The 17384-nt window shown below is 54.6% G+C and overlaps 1 protein-coding gene across 7 annotated transcripts; it reads left to right on the forward strand.

Annotated features, from left to right (window-relative positions):
- The first annotated feature begins 2 nt into the window (after positions 1 to 2).
- ARRB2 (arrestin beta 2) lies at positions 3 to 7993 on the forward strand. 7 transcript variants are annotated; one of them, XM_041000550.1, is made up of 15 exons: positions 3 to 106; positions 2755 to 2785; positions 3414 to 3474; positions 3579 to 3623; positions 3830 to 4026; positions 4304 to 4363; positions 4685 to 4752; positions 4894 to 5029; positions 5215 to 5299; positions 5509 to 5581; positions 5834 to 5971; positions 6669 to 6752; positions 6857 to 6936; positions 7086 to 7140; positions 7427 to 7993. In XM_041000550.1, exons 1-15 carry the CDS (start codon positions 84 to 86, stop codon positions 7518 to 7520), a joined length of 1230 nt encoding a protein of 409 aa, XP_040856484.1. In that variant the 5' UTR covers positions 3 to 83; the 3' UTR covers positions 7521 to 7993. The 7 variants fall into 7 exon arrangements, with proteins under 7 accessions (XP_040856484.1, XP_040856487.1, XP_040856488.1 ...); XM_041000549.1 differs by having other exon boundaries at positions 18 to 106; positions 7050 to 7140; XM_041000553.1 differs by lacking the exon at positions 3579 to 3623.
- Positions 7994 to 17384: the final 9391 nt, after the last annotated feature.

Consider the following 17384-nt stretch of genomic DNA (forward strand, 5'->3'; position numbering starts at 1 on the left):
GCGCAGTGGCGCGGGGAGGAGCAGGACCTGGCAGCGGGCGCCGAGGCTGCGAGCGAGCCGCGGACCGGGCGGCCGCGCGCACCATGGGGGAGAAGCCGGGCACCAGGTAAGGGAGGTGGGGCCGAACGGCGGGGTCTGGGTTTGGGCACACGGGTGTGGGGGGCTCCTGCGACTCAGAGGACTGCTGCAGAGAGGATCTCCGCCACAAGGACACCGGGGAGAGAAGCTGGGGGCCGGACGCCTGGGTCCCAAGGGGGCAGCCATCGGGAACCCCACGTCTGGGTCCTCGAGGAAAACGAGGCGGGGTGGGGGATGCATGCATGGGCCCTTGCAGAGAGCAAGGCCTGAGGGGAGCAGCAGACAGGCTTCGGGGTTCTCCCAGGGATGGAGGGGTTCGGATACCCAGGTTCTCCCGTGCAGGCTGCAGTGTAGGAGGCAGCAGGAGCAGGTGGCCGAGTGGTCCCGAGGGTCCTGTTGGGAGAGGCTTGGTGCTGGCAAAAGGGAGCTCTCCTGCTTCCCTTTTAGATTAGCGCACAATCCCTGGGAATCCCGTCCCATACCCTTGCAGGCATAGGCGATCGGGCTGCCTCCACCTGTCCCGAGGAGAACCGAAACTTCTGCCAGCCCCTAGGTTGCCCGGAGCAGCAAATAAGTAGCGACCCTCTACCCACCTGGGCTGCATCTCTCCTGGGGGGGTGCTGAGGGTGTGAGGGAAGTATCTGCCGAGAGCCACGCATCCACTCCCCGGATGTTTTCTGTGCAATCTCCTTCCTTCCACTGATACCCCAAGTTCTTTTTTTTTTTTTGGTCTCTAGCAAAATCCACTTCCTGTTGTGACCCAATACCTCCTAGGGGTGCCACTGGGGGTGGCTGAGCAAGGAGTGAATACCTGGGTCCCAGGGGAGCAGGAGCCACAGAAAAGCTAAGGCTCAGACAGCCCCTCTCCATCAAGAGCTCCCTCCACCTCCCCACCATGCTCGGGTCTCTGAACCCCAAACACTAAGTCAGGGAACCCAGGGAGCCACGGAGCATCCGAGGGAAGGGAGATGGGTGTCCTGGATCAGGGGTCACACACCTCCAGAGAAAGGGGAAGTCATGGGCTTGGAGGAGGCCCCCGATTTCCGCTATGTGGTTGGGAGGGGGGATGGACAGGCCAAAGACGGACTGCTGACTTAGCACAATTCCCTCCACCACCACCACCACCACCACCACCACCACCCACTCCACCACCCCCGCCCCCATCAAATTGTGGCCCTCAGGAAACGGAGAGAATAGGAGGAAGTGCGAAGGGGCATCTGCTTGGGCTGCCCCCATCACCCTGCACGGGGCACCTCCCCGGTCATTCCCACGCTAGCTCCCTGGGCGGCCCCAAGCACAAGCACATGGCTCCTCCCAGCCCCACAGCGGGTCAGGATCCAAAGGGCAGGTACTCTGAGGTGGCTCCGCGTCACTGCCCTGGAGTCACACTCTACTGGGCAGCCCTGGGGGCTGCAGGCCCAGCCCTTTGCCAGGGCTCCAAGTGGGTGGAGGCACTGGAATGAGGAGGAAGACCAGAAGCAAAGATGGATGGGATGGAGAGGTGGGGAGGGCTATATCAGAGCTCCCCCCTCCTGAGGGGCCACCTTATAGCCGGGGGACCTCTGACCTCAGACAGCTTGGATGGGGAAGGAGGGATGAGCCGAGTTGTTCTGGCAGCAACTGGGGTGCTGGATTTGGAGGAGGGAAGGGCCAGGCAGCCGACTCTCAGTCTACTGTCTAGATGGGCCCCTTTCCAGCGGGCAGCTGAGGCCAAGTGGATGGGAATGAGTGAGGTACTGCTTCGAAGAACAGCCCCACACATGGCCAGAACTCTGCCCTCTTCTCCCAGAGAGAGGTGGGGGTTTAGGTTATTTGAGCAACTGTGAAGAAACCGCCCCCCCTTGGTGGGACAGACTGCTAATGGATGCTCCTGACACTTGTGGCAGGTGTGACAGCACGGCCCTGAAGAACTCTTGGGCTCCAGGCCAGACTGCCTCGGCTAGTACCCAAGCTTCCCGTTCCCTCTGCCTATGACCTTGGACATAGTAGCTGACCACTCCCTGCCTCAGTTTCCTCCCCTGAGAGATGGAGTGCTTAGCACCCCCACACCCCGACAAGCTGTTGACTGCTAAATGAGGTGGTGCAACTGAAACAGTGGCTGCTAGGCTTTGGGGGGCCAGAAGGGGGTGCCCCTGAGGTCTCCCAGGGTGAAGAGGAGGGAGGCAGGAGGCACAGCTCACAGCTCTGGGTGCTCTCACAGCACCAGCGCAACATAAATAAGATGTGACAGGAACCCAGAAAGAGGAGGGCCCAGAGCCTGGATGGCAGCTTCCAAGCTGGGCCCCGCAAGACACATACTAGGATTAGAAGCTGTGGCATGGAAAGAGTCCGTAGTTAAGGATCAGACCTGGATAGTGACCCTGGGAGACAAAGGCCACAGCTGGTCGTTGGTTGCATTTGGCACTTGCTAAGTGATCCCTGGAGCTGGAGCCCAGGTGGAAGGGCCCCTGGGAAATCTGGTGGTTCCTAGAAGCAGCCAGGAGCCATCCCTGGGCAGGGACTGGGGAAAGAAAGATGGGACAAGAGGAAGGGCACTGGCTCTGGCAAACAGCTCCAAGGAACCACCATGTGTGCACCATGGAGGTAGCGGGAGCGGGGCTGAGGCCTACAGGGGAAGGGTGCGGATCCCTGCTAAAACTGAAGGAGGCAATGGGATTTCCCTTTCTGTTTTATTAGGGTCTTCAAGAAGTCCAGCCCTAACTGCAAGGTGAGTCTCCCATGGTACTTACCCCTTTGACCTCCCCTGTTATCCCCCCACCTGATGTGGGATCAAGTCTGCCCCTGGACCATCCCCAACCTTAGCACCCCACTTCTTGGGACAGCTTCCAGATAAGCTGAGGACTTCCTGCCGGCCCGAAGCCCTTGCCTGGCCGCAGTTGCCAGAGCCCACTGGCCACCACCATGGGGCTACGAGGGATTGCATGGGGTCTGGATCCCTAAGCTAGCCCCAGGGGAAAAGCCCGGAAGTGACAGGCCTCACAGGAGCCAACCTAGGATGCCTGGGCAAGGTTAACAGCCTGCCCTAGGCACTGGGCTGTTTATCCCAGGGTCCCTGGGGAATCCCAGGGGGCTGGCTGGGCTGAGTCCTCCCTGAGGACAAACACACACACACACACACACACACACACACACACACACACACACACACGATGGTAGGCAGGCATAATGAGAGGTTAGGGAGCTGCTATGTAAAAGCAGTCCCACATACATACCCTGCCTGGCACACCACTGGGAGCCTGGGGCAAGGGGACAGGGCAGCCACTGGGGGAAGGGCAGCTCTGACAGGCTGCCACTGTCCTCCCTGATCTTCCCTGTGACCCCTTGACCCCCCTCAGCTCACCGTGTACTTGGGCAAGCGGGACTTTGTGGATCACCTGGACAAAGTGGACCCTGTAGGTGAGTCTGCCCAGATAGGAAGGGCAGGTGGGTGGGCTCCAGACAGCCTGGGGCAGGGCAGGGCTGGAGTGGGTGAGAGCTGCAGCCCGTGTGTCCCTTCCCAGATGGTGTGGTACTGGTGGACCCTGACTACTTGAAGGACCGCAAAGGTACTGCCCTCCCCCAAAGTCCAGGGTCCCCCAGGGAAGTGAGGTGGTGAAGCAGGCTGCCATTGGAAGTGGGGGAAACTGAGGCAGAAGCTAAGATTCTTGTGATGTTCCTAGGGACTGAGGAAGTTGCCAGGCACTGCTGGGAATGGTGGGGCTAAGGGTGGACTGAGGCCCCTGACCAACCTCACCATGCCCCTCCTTGCCAGTGTTTGTGACTCTCACCTGCGCCTTTCGCTATGGCCGGGAAGACCTGGACGTGCTGGGCCTGTCCTTCCGCAAAGACCTGTTCATCGCCACCTATCAGGCCTTCCCCCCAATGCCCAACCCGCCCCGGCCCCCCACCCGCCTGCAGGACCGGCTGCTGAGGAAGCTGGGCCAGCACGCACACCCCTTTTTCTTCACGGTGAGGATGCCTCCTCCTCCCCCCACCTGGACAGGGCAAAGGATCTGGGAGTGGGGCATTGAGGGGACAGATCCCCAAGACACAGGCAGAGACCCCAGCCCCACTCCTGTTGGGGTCACCCTGTAGCCCAGAAGCCCTGAACTTGGCTTCCTCACCAGGGTCCCTTCCTTCCTTTCTCATCCCTGGGGGACCTCTCTAGAGCTTCTGAAGGTGAAAGTGGGAGGAAGATGGAGCCCTCCCTGGAGAGACTAAAACCGCTTCCTCTCCCCTGTGGCAGATACCCCAGAACCTACCCTGCTCCGTAACACTGCAGCCGGGACCGGAAGACACAGGGAAGGTACAGAATGAGGGGGCCTGGTGGGAGGAGATGGGGGAAGAAGGTGGTAGCAGGCCACAGCTGAGCTGGAGGGGAACTGGGGCTGAGGCTAAGGCTGTGTTCGCTGCGGGAGGGTGGGGACCGTGGGGTTTGGTCTCTGCCCCCTACCCTCTTGGCCTGCATGTGACCAAGCATCTGTCAGGTGCCAGGCCCCTGGGAAGCAGAGCAGAAAGACCTAGACCCTGGCATTCCTCAGATCTGCCTGGGAGGAAGGAGGAAGAGAAGTGTGTGGAGGGGAAGGGTGACAGTAGTCTGGGTCAGAGGCCACCTCTCCCCTCCCAGGCCTGCGGGGTAGACTTCGAGATTCGAGCCTTCTGTGCCAAATCGTTAGAAGAGAAAAGCCACAAAAGGTGAGGGAAGCCAGCCGCCTCCTGCACAGCTGGGCTGCTCCTGCCCTGCACCCTGCAGCCCCCCCCCCCCAGCTCCTGTGGGAGGTGGGGGCTAGCAGCTTCTGCTTGATGAGACTCACCCCTTCCTCCCCCCACCCCCAGGAACTCGGTGCGCCTGGTAATCCGCAAGGTGCAGTTTGCCCCCGAGAAGCCCGGCCCCCAGCCGTCAGCCGAAACCACACGCCACTTCCTCATGTCTGACCGGTCCCTGCACCTTGAGGCTTCCCTGGACAAGGAGGTGAGGTGTGAGAGGGTGACGCAGGTGCCACAGGGCAGGTTGGGGCCTGAGAGGGCTGAGGGGGGTGCTGGATTAGCTCATGGAGAGGATGCTTTCCAAGGAGGTGGCCCCAGCTACTGGGGGCAGGGTGTCCATGTGACCTTAACATTGGAGGAGGGGCTTCACGGTACCCCTCTCTTCCAAAGCTGTACTACCACGGGGAGCCCCTCAATGTCAACGTCCATGTCACCAACAACTCTACCAAGACCGTCAAGAAGATCAAAGTCTCTGGTAGGAGGTGGGGGCTGGAAGGGGTCCTTGGGGGAGGCGGGTGTCGCTGCCTCAAGTGTGCCCGATCCTGCCCAGGCCACATCCCAGGGTGAGGGATCCCTGCCTTGGGGTGCATGGGGTGCAGGCTGCCACAGGTTGGCCTTGGTCTTCCTGCTACCAGGAGGAGGGGTGGTGGCAGAGCTCTGAGCCTGATCTCGCCTGTCCCACAGTGAGACAGTACGCCGACATCTGCCTCTTCAGCACTGCCCAGTACAAGTGTCCCGTGGCCCAGCTCGAACAGGAGTGAGTACCTCCCTGGGTCCTACCCTCAGGGCAGAAGCAGGGACTGGGTGAGTGTGGAGAGATGGGGCTCCTCCCTGCACAACCAGGCAGCTCGGGCCCCTCCCCTTCCTGGGCAAGTGGAGCCTAAACTTCCTCCAGGACCTGTGCCCAGAGGAGGGAGATGCTGCTAGGGTTGGGGGTACAGGAAGCTGGCCTTGACTACCCCATGCTCCAGGCCCCTGTAAGACTGTTCTGTGCCTGCCCTGCTCCCAGCGACCAGGTGTCCCCCAGTTCCACGTTCTGCAAGGTGTACACCATCACCCCACTGCTCAGTGACAACCGGGAGAAGCGTGGCCTTGCCCTGGACGGCAAGCTCAAGCACGAGGATACCAACTTGGCATCCAGTACCATGTGAGTGTGGGACGCACCATTCTGCTGGCAGGGGGGCAGTTCTACCAGCGATACCAGCCAGGTGCCAAGGGTGGGAGAGACCCACAAATTCTCTTGACCTAAGGGAAGGCATGCTATACTACGGAACAGGGTTAGTGACAAGCGTTGAGGAGAAGCAGCAAGAAAGGGGATTGGAGGGAGCTCTCGTCTGGACCCAGAAGGCCTCCTAGTGTGGGCCCAGAGGCAGCAAGTGACACACATGTGCAGGGAAGGGAACCTGTCAGGACTGAAGCCTCACACAGGGCAGAACGGGGCAGGCAAATGGAGAACTGTGAGGGCTGCTGGGCCCATGGGCAGTGGGCAGCCTGAGTCCCCTGCACCACTCAGGGCTGTAGGCAAGCCCCCCTGGCACTGTTGTCTGAACTGCCCAAAGCACACAACCACAGACTCCAGGGCTGGAGGGCAGCAGCGAGTGACAGAGATGCAAGGAGAGGAGCAAGAGGCAAGCTTGGTGCCTGATGGAGAGCAGGACATATAGGGCTGGCTGTCTTTTCACTGCACGTGAGAGACAGAAAGAGAGAAGCCATAGGAGGGGACGAGCGGGGGATCCTGTGTGATCTTCCCCATGGTTAGTACAAGTTTGTTGTCCTGCTCAAATTCCTGGTGGGGGCCTGGAGGGAGGGCCCATGACCTGACTCTCTCCCCTCTCCATCTGCAGTGTGAAGGAAGGAGCCAACAAGGAGGTGTTGGGCATCCTGGTGTCCTACAGGGTCAAAGTGAAGCTGGTGGTGTCTCGAGGCGGGTGAGTGTGACGGGGGAGCCCGGGCAGGGCGGCGTCGCCATTTACCTGTATCATTGTCGTCATCACGGTCATCATGCTGTCCATGCCACCTCTCCCCTGCCCAGGGACGTCTCCGTGGAGCTGCCTTTTGTCCTTATGCACCCCAAACCCCATGACCACATCACCCTGCCCAGACCCCAGTCAGGTGAGCACACCCTCTCTGCCCCTCCCGCACCAGCCCCAGGGCCCCCCTCCCCCCAGTGGAAGGCCTGAAGCTGGACTGGTGGAAAAGAGTGGGTCCTCCCTGAAGCCCCCTCCCACCCACACGCCTACCCCCTCTCCTGCTCCCCTTAGCGGTTCCCGAGACAGATGTCCCTGTGGACACCAACCTCATCGAATTTGACACCAAGTAAGGAACTCGTCTCCCTGCCTTTTCCCATTGTCTGTCTCTGGACGGTCATTCCTAACACCCAAGCCTCCTCCTGGCTTTGGGGTTTGTTCATCATCTTCCCCCCCCCCCCCCGGGGTTGGGCTAGGGTGAGATTTGAAGTGGCAGTTTGAGAAGCCCAAACCCGTCAGGCCCCTGTCTGTCCCTTCCCACAAAGCCCTCTGGTCCCATGAGCACTGTGAGGCCTCTGGGTGCTGAATGGAGAGGGTCCGGGCTCTCACCCCACACCTTCCTGTTTCCCACCAAGCTATGCCACCGACGACGACATTGTGTTCGAGGACTTTGCCCGCCTGCGGCTGAAAGGGATGAAGGATGATGACTACGATGATCAGTTCTGCTAGGAAGAAGGGTGGGAGGGCTGGACCAAGACCCTCCCCACCACTGTAGCTGGGGGCAGGGCTGGCCTGGGCTCTCTTCCCTTCCCCTCCATCTGGCACATTCCTCCACCACCCTGCCCCACAACCCCCTCCCCCGAGATACGTACTGGACCCATCTCCGGTTCAACGTGGGCATTAATTTCTTATGGCTCTGCCTCCCCAGCACCCCCTTCCTTCCAAGGGGCGGGTGGCAAGCCATGTTCATATCTACACCTTTCCAACGGGCGATAACAGGAGGGGACGGGCGATAACAGGAGGGGACGGTGGGGAGGAAGGGCTCCCACACACGGCCTCGCCCACTGCACCCCTCCTGTCACTTTTGACTGCCTCCTGTTCCTCCAAAGTGACAGCCTGGTTGGGGAGAAGGGGAGCTGGGGGAGGACAAGGCTGTGACTTTGTTTCTGAGCATAAGGAAGAAAATAAACCTTTTACTAGGCCGCAGTGTGTGTGTGTGTGCGCGCGCACTGCCATGGGTCAGAGTGTTCGGCACACTCCTTGCTGCTTTCCTGCACCCACAGGGCAGCGGACACACAGGCCGTTAATAAATGTTTATTGAATGGCCGTGCTGGGCCTGTGTTCCAAGATAAACACTGAGCCTTGATTTGGTCAGTTCAGACTCAAGGGCACTGCTTGGTTAAAACCACAAAGTCAACGCACCCGTTTTATAGGGGGAAATAATAAGTAAGTCGGTGGCTGACTGGATGCTGCTGGCCAGCTGGGCAGGGCAGAGCGGGTAACCCCCGTGACCACACTGCAACCTGCTGTGACCCACGGCATGTGCTGCGGCAGCCTGGTCGTGAGCTGGTGGTAGGGGGGTGGCCACATCTGCAGGTCTCACCCAAGCCAGAAGTCACATGACCCCACCGTGGAGAGTCTGGGACTTCCACTCTGACGCAGGAGCCAAGGCTTGGGGCCAGCCCAAGTTCCAGGGACGGCAGCTCCGGTGACAGTCATTGAGGACTTCCCCAGACTTGGCAGAAGCCCCAGGCTGCACACAGCCAGCCTGAGCTGGACGGAGGCAGCCACGTTCCAGGGGACTTTTGCCAGCGCCTTCTTCCACCCCTGCTGCCCAGCCCACTCTGCTTTTCCTTTTAAAGCACTTGAGTCCCTACTGTGTGCATTAGACTTAGCAGTAACAGCAAAACAAGCATGAAGTCACTCCTTGCTGATGACTCCATTACAACTACAATTGTGCACCTGAGGGCCTGCTGCAGTAGCCTAGTGGCTAAAGTTCTCGACTTGCACTCACCATGATCCCATATGGGCACTAGTTCATATCCCAGCTGCTCTACTTCCTATCCAGCTCCCTGCTTGTGGCCTGGGAAAGCAGTTGAGGATGGCCCAACGCCTTGGGACCCTGCACCCATGTGGGAGACCTGGAAGAGGCTCCTGACTCCTGGCTTCAGATTGACTCAGCTCCAGCAATTGCAGCCACTTGGGCAATGAATCTGCAGACGGAAAATATTTCTCTCTGTCTCTCTTCCTCTCTGTATATCTGCCTTTCCACTAAAAATAAAACTATATGCATTTTTTTTAATTAAAAAAAAAAAAAAAAACAGAAGTCCTAGGGCTTCAGGGACACGTGAGAGGCAACCCTGACGGGGGCTGGCAAGCACTTGGAAGATTTCCCTGGAGGACATGACCTTTAGGTGCAGAACTGAAAGAAGCAGGACGTGGGGTGGGGAGAGGAGTCTGCAGGGGACAGTACCTCAGTAAGGGCATGGTCACGTGTAAAGAGGAAGGGCAGGGTCCTGCCATGATAGCCTAATGGTTAAAGTCCTTGCTTTGCATTCACCAGGATCTCATGTTTGTGTGCCACTTTCCATCCAGCTCCCTGCCTGTGGCCTGGGAAAACAGTCGAGGATGGCCCAAAGCCTTGGGACCCTGCACCTATGTGGGAGACCCAGAAGAAGCTTCTGGTTCCTGGCTTCAGATGGGCTCAGCTCTGGTCCTTGTAGCCACTTGGGGAGTGAACCAGTGGACACGAGATCTTTCTGTATCTCCTATGTATCTGCCTTTCCAATTGAGAAAAAAAAAAAAGGAAGGGCAGGACAAGGGGACTGAACGGCTGGAGGGACTGGGGCAGGCACAATAATGAGGCTGTATGACGCATATGGGGCAGTTTACGCAGGCCTGTGCCCTGTGTGACAGCTAATGACATCACTATTTACCCACAGGCATAAAGACACTGACGACCCGGTGTCCCCTGCACATGCTGGACTGTCCTGTGTGGTGGAGCCATGCCCTCCACTCCAGCACCCAGCCCACCTCCCAGGATCCCACTCTTTACCCCTCAGCCCAGGTGGGTGAGGATGCCGGGGCCAGCTCCACCCTTGCGGATTCTGAAGCCTCAACAGCAGACTACACATTGGGGCTTTTCGAATGAGCACACATTTGGACAACAAGGCCTTTGGTTTAGAGATTTTTAAAAAAGTTTTTTAAAGACTTATTTTTATTGGAAAGATAGATCTACAGAGGGAAGGAAAGACAGAGAAAGATCACCTGTCCCCTGGCTCACTCCCCAAGGGATCACAACGGCTGGAGTCAAGCAGAGTGGAAGAAAGGAGCCAGGAGATTCTTTCAGTTCTCCCACTCAGGTGCAGGGTCCCAAGCCTTTGGGCCATCCTCTACTGCTTTCTCAAACCTCAGGCAGGGAGCTGGATGGGAAGTGGATGGGCAGCCTCAGAACTTTTGGAACTATATCATAAAATAACTTTGTTTTTGTTTTTGAAGAGAGAAAGAGACATTGTTCACCAACTGGTTCACTCCAACAGCCAGGGCGGACAACAGCAAGGACAAGCCAGGCATGTGGGTCTCCCTCATGGGTGGAAGGGGCCCAAGACCTTGTACCATCTTCTGCTGCTTTCCCAGGCCATTCGAGAGGATCTGGATCAGAAGTGGAATAACTGGGTCTCAGACTGGCCACATATGGGATGCCAGTGTTGCAGGCTAAAGATGAGACTGCCTGTGCCATAGCACCAACCCCTTCTCCAGGTATCTTCAATAATGCCGCATTTTAAAAAAAATTAATGTAGGACCTGGTGTGATAGTTTAGTGGCTAAAGTCCTCCCCAGGATCCCGTGTGGGTGCTTGTTCTTTTTTTTTTTAAGATTTATTTTTATTATTATTATTATTATTTTTATTGGAAAGGCGGATATACAGAGAGGAGAGACAGAGAGGAAGATCTTCCGTCCGATGATTCACTCCCCAAGTGAGCGCAACGGCCGATGCTATGCCGATCCGAAGCCAGGAGCCTCTTCCGGGTCTCCCACGCGGGTGCAGAGTCCCAAAGCTTTGGGCCGTCCTCGACTGCCTTCCCGGGCCACAGGCAGGGAGCTGGATGGGAAGCGGGGCTGCCGGGATAGAACCGGCGCCCATATGGGATCCCAGGCGTGCAAGGCGAGGACCTTAACCACTGCGCCACCGCGCCGGGCCCAGGGTGCTTGTTCTTGACCCAGCTGCACCACTTCCCATCCAGCTCCCTGCTTGTGGCCTGGGAAAGCAGTTGAGAATGGCCCAAAGCCTTGGGACTCTGCACCCGCATGGGAGACCTGGAAGGAGCTCCTGGTTCCTGGCTTTGGACTGACTTAGCTGCAGCCACTGCAGTCACTTGGGGAGTGAACCAGCAGACAAAAGGTTTCTCTGTCTCTCCTTCTTTCTCTAAATCTGCCTTTCTGATAAACATAAATAAATCTTTTTTAAAAAAAATTGATCTCCTGTACACCCGGGCCCTCAAGTCCTGACAACCGCTCCACGCCCCTGGCCACGGCCCTCCCCGCTCCCACCCTGCTCACTGAGGAGCTGCCTTGCTGTGCTGAATGGCATCTCCTCTCTCGCTCAAAGATGAGGCAATAAGGAGGGAATGATTTCAGTTCCCCATCTTCTCATGCTCAACACTGACATCTACACCAACTCTCCCACACAGCTGGGCTCACAAGGCCTTCTTCCTGTACTGTATAAATGTGACTTCCAGCACCTGAGTTCAGCTGGCTCCCTCCCACCTCACTGAAGACCTTGATTCATCCAACCACCACCCTCTCTTCACTCCCAGTGTCTCTCTCCTGGCTCTGCCTTCACTCTGCCTTCACGGGTACATAAACCATACATGTCTCCCTGCACTGAAAGGCGGGAGAATGGAGAGAGTGGGGAGGAAGCCAGAGAAAAGAGCTCTCCCCTTGGAAGTCTTTCTAAGAGAAGGACGAAGGGCTGTCAGACAGTGGGTGCAGGGGGTTGGGCACCTGTGACAGCAGACCAGATGTCACTTGGGATATCCACATCCCGTAGTGGCACGCCTGCATCTAAGTTGCAGCCTGATCCCCTTTGCCAATTCCTGCTAACATGCACCCTGGGAGGCAGCAGGTGACGCTAGCTCAAGTGGTGGGTAGATAAACACTTGGGAGACCTGGACAGATTCACGTTCCCTGGGTTCTGAAAGTATTTGAGGAAATGGACCAGCAGATGGAGCTCTCACCGCCTCGCAAATAAATAAATAAATAAACAAAGGTGGAAAAACTGGAATGAAAACATTGTTTACTTGGATGCAAACAATTTTGAAATCCAGTTATGTTGATAATACACACTTTCCATGAATTTTAGGAGGCCCCTGGTATGGTTCTATTTCCTCTCTCATGTTTCATTTCTTATTGACCTTTGACTTTCAAAGTTACACATGAACACAGCTGAAGGAGTCAGCACTTCGAGAGATGTGTTAGAACAAGTGGGCTCTTCTTTGTCCAGTATCTTTCTCCCCAGAGGCAATTACCTTTACCTCCCTTAAAAAAAAAAAAAAAAGCACTTTACATGCAGAAAACCAGACAAGAAATCTTCCATCCATTCATTGGTTCACTCCCCAAGCACCCTCAAGACAAAACCAGGAGCCCCAAAGTGAATCCAGGTCTTCCACATAGGGGTCAGATGCCAAGCCCTTGAGCCCTCATATGCTGACTCTCAGGGTGTGTGTTAGCAGGAAGCTGGGTGAGGCAGCAAGCATTGGGACTTGAACCCAGATATGCTGATCTAGGATGTGGGCCTCCCCCATGGCATTTACACTGTGCCACACACCGATGCCTCGATGCTTCTTTGGCTACCTCTTGGTCTTTGTCTGCAGCATCGCTGACCAGCTTACTACCACACACATGAGCACGGGGCTCACTGTTGCCCTCTGTCCCTACACAGAACACTTTCCATGCTGCCCCACATATATACACCCAGGAAAGTGATGTCAACTGGTCTACCATGCTTAGGCAAGTGTTATTTAGAGCTGAGTCATACAGAATGTTGTGATTACCTTTCTCTTCTTGCACAACTTTGTGTGTTCCTTGAATAACCACCATGTAAAACAGTTCTTCATTCCCTCAGTGTATCACTAATTCAGCCCGACACTGTTCTCTAAAAAGTCACATCCTGTGATCCATTCAAAACAAAACATGTTCATCTCTTTCACCTCCATGAGCAAGCCCCTCCTGGACCCCTCTAACTGATGTTCTTGGTACCTGCTGGCCTGACACCTGATGATTGGAACACACAAGGCCTTAGCTGAAGGCCTCCGTTCCTAGCTCCCATATCTTTCTTTGGCCTAATATGATTAGCTTCTCAAGAATGGGTGCATATAGGATAAAAAAAAAAACTGAGAGTTTTTTTTTTTATAGATTTACTTATTTATTTGAAAGGCAGAACAATAGAGAGGGAGAGATGGAAGGAAAGAGCTATCGATCTTTTGTCCACTAGTTCTCTCCCCAGATGGCCACAACAGCCAGGCTGGGCCGGGCCGGGCCAGGCCGGGCAAGAGCCAGAACTCCACTCAGCCCTCACACATGGATGCCAGGGGCCAAAGCGCTCAAGCCATCATCCACCGCTTTCCCAGACACACTGGCAGAAAGCTGGATGGGAAGTAGAGCTACTGGAACTGGAACCTGAGCTTCAGTCTGGGGTGCCCAAACTTAACCTGCTGTACCACAACATCAATCAAAAATGTCAAGACCTTACCCATATCAAAAATGTCTCTCTCCTACTTTAACTGAGGAGTTGCCTGTGGGAAACTCTAAATACCTCCTGAAATCTTTTCTCCAGAGCAGGAACCTTGTGAGAAGAGCCAGGCTTGTGAGAGGTCGGCCTCCTCCACATTCTCTCCCCACCCCCCAACCCTCCTGTCAGGTGCCATCCAGGGATGGGAGCAATGCAAACAACACTACCCTACAGCCAGAACTCTGATTTCATTGTGCATACAAACCGCGTGGACACCATAAAACACACATACTGGTTCTGTGTATCTAGGGCAGGAACAGGGCGCGGCATTTCTAACAAATTAGAGTTTGAAGTTGAGTCACTGGTTTCCAGCTTTCATCTCACCCCGGCTAGAGTACAGATTTCAAGGTTGGATGAACTCTTCCCCCCAAATGTGGCGGGCGTCACTCCACCATCTCACAGTGCCGACTGTTGAGAAATCTACCGTTACTCCTACGGCCGATCGGCAGATGTGGTCGTTTGCCCTCTGGAAGTCTTTGCCAAACATTTTTTTGTTGTTGTTGTTCTGAGTCTAGTGTTCCATTTTGTGGGTCTATTTTCCTCCATGACATTGGGCAAACACAAACCCTGTCTCTCTCTCTCTCTCTCTTTAAAAATATTTACTTGTTTGATATACTCTGGTTTCTCTTTAGGTCATATAAATCTTTTGCCTTTTAAAAATATTTACTTGTTTGAAAGGGAGAGTCACAGAGAGAGAGGGAGAGATGGAGAGAAAGAAAGAAATCTTCCATCGGATGGTTCACTCTCCAAATGGCCACAGTGGCTAACGAAGTCAAAACCAGGAGACTGGACCTCTATCAGGTATCATCTCCCACCCCCGGTACAGGAACCCCAGTACTTAAGGCATCTTGTACAGTTTTCCCAGGTGCATGAGCAGGAAGCTGGGTCAGAAGTGCAGCAGCTGAGACACAAGCCAGCATGAACCAGTGTCACAGGTGACAGTTTAGTCTGCTGTGCCACAATGCTATCACCAACCAAGGCCTTTCTTCATCTTATTTTTCCCTGTGATCTCCCTTAGAATTAAGACTCCTGGACAGATTCTTATTTTCTTTTCTTTGCCATTCCTTTTCGTTTGCTTTATTCCCTACAAGAGTCCCACAATTTCCCTCTAAAACTTAAGAGCCAACCCAAAGCCAGGAGCCAAGAGCTTCATCTGGGTTTTCCAACTAGATGACAGGGAGGACTGTGAAGGATGTGAAGGATGGTGCAGGTGCTTGGGCTCCTGGTCTAGGCTTTTGGCTCAGGCCTGGCCCAGCTCCAGCCATTGCAGCCATTTGGGGTGTCTCTCCTTCTCTAATCCTAAATCAATAAATCTTTTTCTAAAAATCATATAACAAAAGTGTTGGTCTGGATAATAGTTTGGGGGTCCTCTGAAGCATTCCACTGTGTTAAGGACTTGAGTCCCAGGGTCACATTCCCGGATTGTGATGGCACTTAATCCAACTGTGGTCACTCTAAAAGTGGGGCCCTGCTAAGTGATGAGACTGTACCAGTTAGTTGCTGGGATGAGGCCCCAGGCCTAAGTCATGGTGGCTTTATAGAGACCGCATCCAGAGGAAAGACAAACAAGCCTCCTTTCTCTCTCATCCTCCTGGTTTGCCACGTGGTCCTCCCTCGGCACACATTCTACTGTCCATCACCCTCATTGGACAGCACACCAATGCAGCCACCCAATCTTGGACTGTGAACCTCCTAAACTATGAGCCAAAACAAGTCCTCCTCTTCCCAAGAGTCTTGTCTCGAGTACTTAATGGAATGACAAAGCTAATATGGAATGTTTCCTCAAACATCTAGAACTCCTTTCTGGTCTGCACAGGCTTCAGAGCAAGGCGCTGAGAAATCCCAGGCACACGGGGGGACTTAGCAACCACTGAGTTTCACTTTGAGGAGCTCTGACTCATGGCCTTGGAGATCCCCCAGCAATGATATCTTCAATTCTTGCCTTTGACTCATCAAATCCCCCAGAGGAGAGATGTCCAGCATTTGTCACGAAAAGTAAAAACTACCCCATCTAAAAACCACCACTCTAGAACACTCACCCTCACCTGTGCCCGGCTGTCCTCCAAGCTAACACTAGAGATGGGTTTTCCATTTCTAACCAAGGAACCTCTCAGCGTGCAGCTGGGCTGGGGAGGGGACACATGTGAAGGGGAGATCTGGTAGTCCAGCTGCTTTCAATAACCTCCCTGATTTGAGAACAGTTTCATGACAGGTGGATACGACGCCATGGAGCCTCGGGCCAGCCAAGTCATGTGCAAGGGTGGCTGACCTCACTGCTACAGCAGAGACCATTGTCTAGCTTCCACCTAAAGTTTTGTTATTAGCCCTTCTCCCTTTATCTTTGTGACTCCTTTTTTTTTTTAAAAATAAAAGTTTTATTTTTATTTATTTAGGAAGAGAGATCTTCTAATCACTGATTCACTCCTGAGATGGCCACAGCAGCCAGGACTGGGCCACGCTGAAGCCAGAAGCTGGGAGGCTCATCCAGATTTCCCACATGGGTAGCAGGGCCATCATCCGCTGCTCTCCCAGGCACATTTGCAGTGAGTGAGATAGGCAGTGGAGCAGTCAGAACTGGAAATGGAATGCAAATGGGATGCTGGCACAGCAGGCAGATGCCTAACCTGATAAACCACATGCTGGCCCCACTTTGGTCATTTTTAAAAATACCATAGGGTGGGGCTGGCACCATGGCAGAATAAGCTAAGCCTACAGCTTTTAGTGCCAGCATCCCATATGGGTGCTGTTCCACTGCCAATCTAGCTCTCCGCTTATGGCTTGGGAAAGCAGCAAAGGATGTCTCAGGTTCTTGGGCCCCTGTACCCATGTGGGAGGCCTGAAAGAAGCTCCTAGCTCCTGATCAGCTCAGCTCTGGAAGTGTCTTTCAAAAAAAAAAAAAAAAAAACACAAAAAAACAAACAAACAAAAACTAACATATAGGGCCCGGCGCGGTGGCGCAAGTGGTTAAAGGTCCTCGCCTTGCACGCCCGGGATCCCATATGGGCGCCGGTTCTAATCCCGGCAGCCCCGCTTCCCTTCCAGCTCCCTGCCCGTGGCCCGGGAAGGCAGTCGAGGACGACCCAAAGCTTTGGGAACCTGCACCCGCGTGGGAGACCCGGAAGAGGCTCCTGGCTTCGGATCGGCATAGTATCGGCCCGTTGCGCTCACTTGGGGAGTGAATCATCGGACGGAAGATCTTCCTCTCTCTCTCTCTCTCCTCTCTGTATATCCGCCTTTCCAATAGCAAAATAATAAAAAAAATAAATCTAAAAAAAAAAAAAAAACTAACATATAAAGAAGTTCTGGCCTTCTTTTATACATACATACACTGAGACAAACACTCAGGCCACCTAAATCCCATAGGGATTAACTGGTTTAAGTTTTGGCTCTGCTTCTGATTCCAGCTTCCCAGATGCATCTGGGTCTCTGCCTCTGCCTTGGGAGACCCGGGTAGAGTTCCAAGCATCTGACTCCATCCTGTCCAGCCCTGGCTGTCATTGGCACCCAGGGGACAAACCAATTGATCAAAAGTTCTCTCTCTGCCTTTGAAATAATGTGAAAATATAAAAAAATAAAGTAGCCTTAGTGTTATTTAATTCAGATTTTAGTGAAAGGTGAGGTTAAATGCTAGGTTGGTCAAGCTTAGCTGCATCTCCCTTAATTTGCAAACCCCCAAACAAACTGGTTTCATGCAGATGATCTTCAATTAGTTCTTAAGAGTGACCTTTTCATTAGGGTAAATGTGGTCGTTGTGGCACAGCACATAAAGCCATGGCCTGGGAACCCATTACCGCTGGTTCAGGC

Source organism: Ochotona curzoniae, unplaced genomic scaffold (assembly GCF_017591425.1).
Source record: "Ochotona curzoniae isolate NIBS_2020 unplaced genomic scaffold, NIBS_Ocur_1.0 scaffold_2453, whole genome shotgun sequence".
Classification (NCBI taxonomy): domain Eukaryota; kingdom Metazoa; phylum Chordata; class Mammalia; order Lagomorpha; family Ochotonidae; genus Ochotona; species Ochotona curzoniae.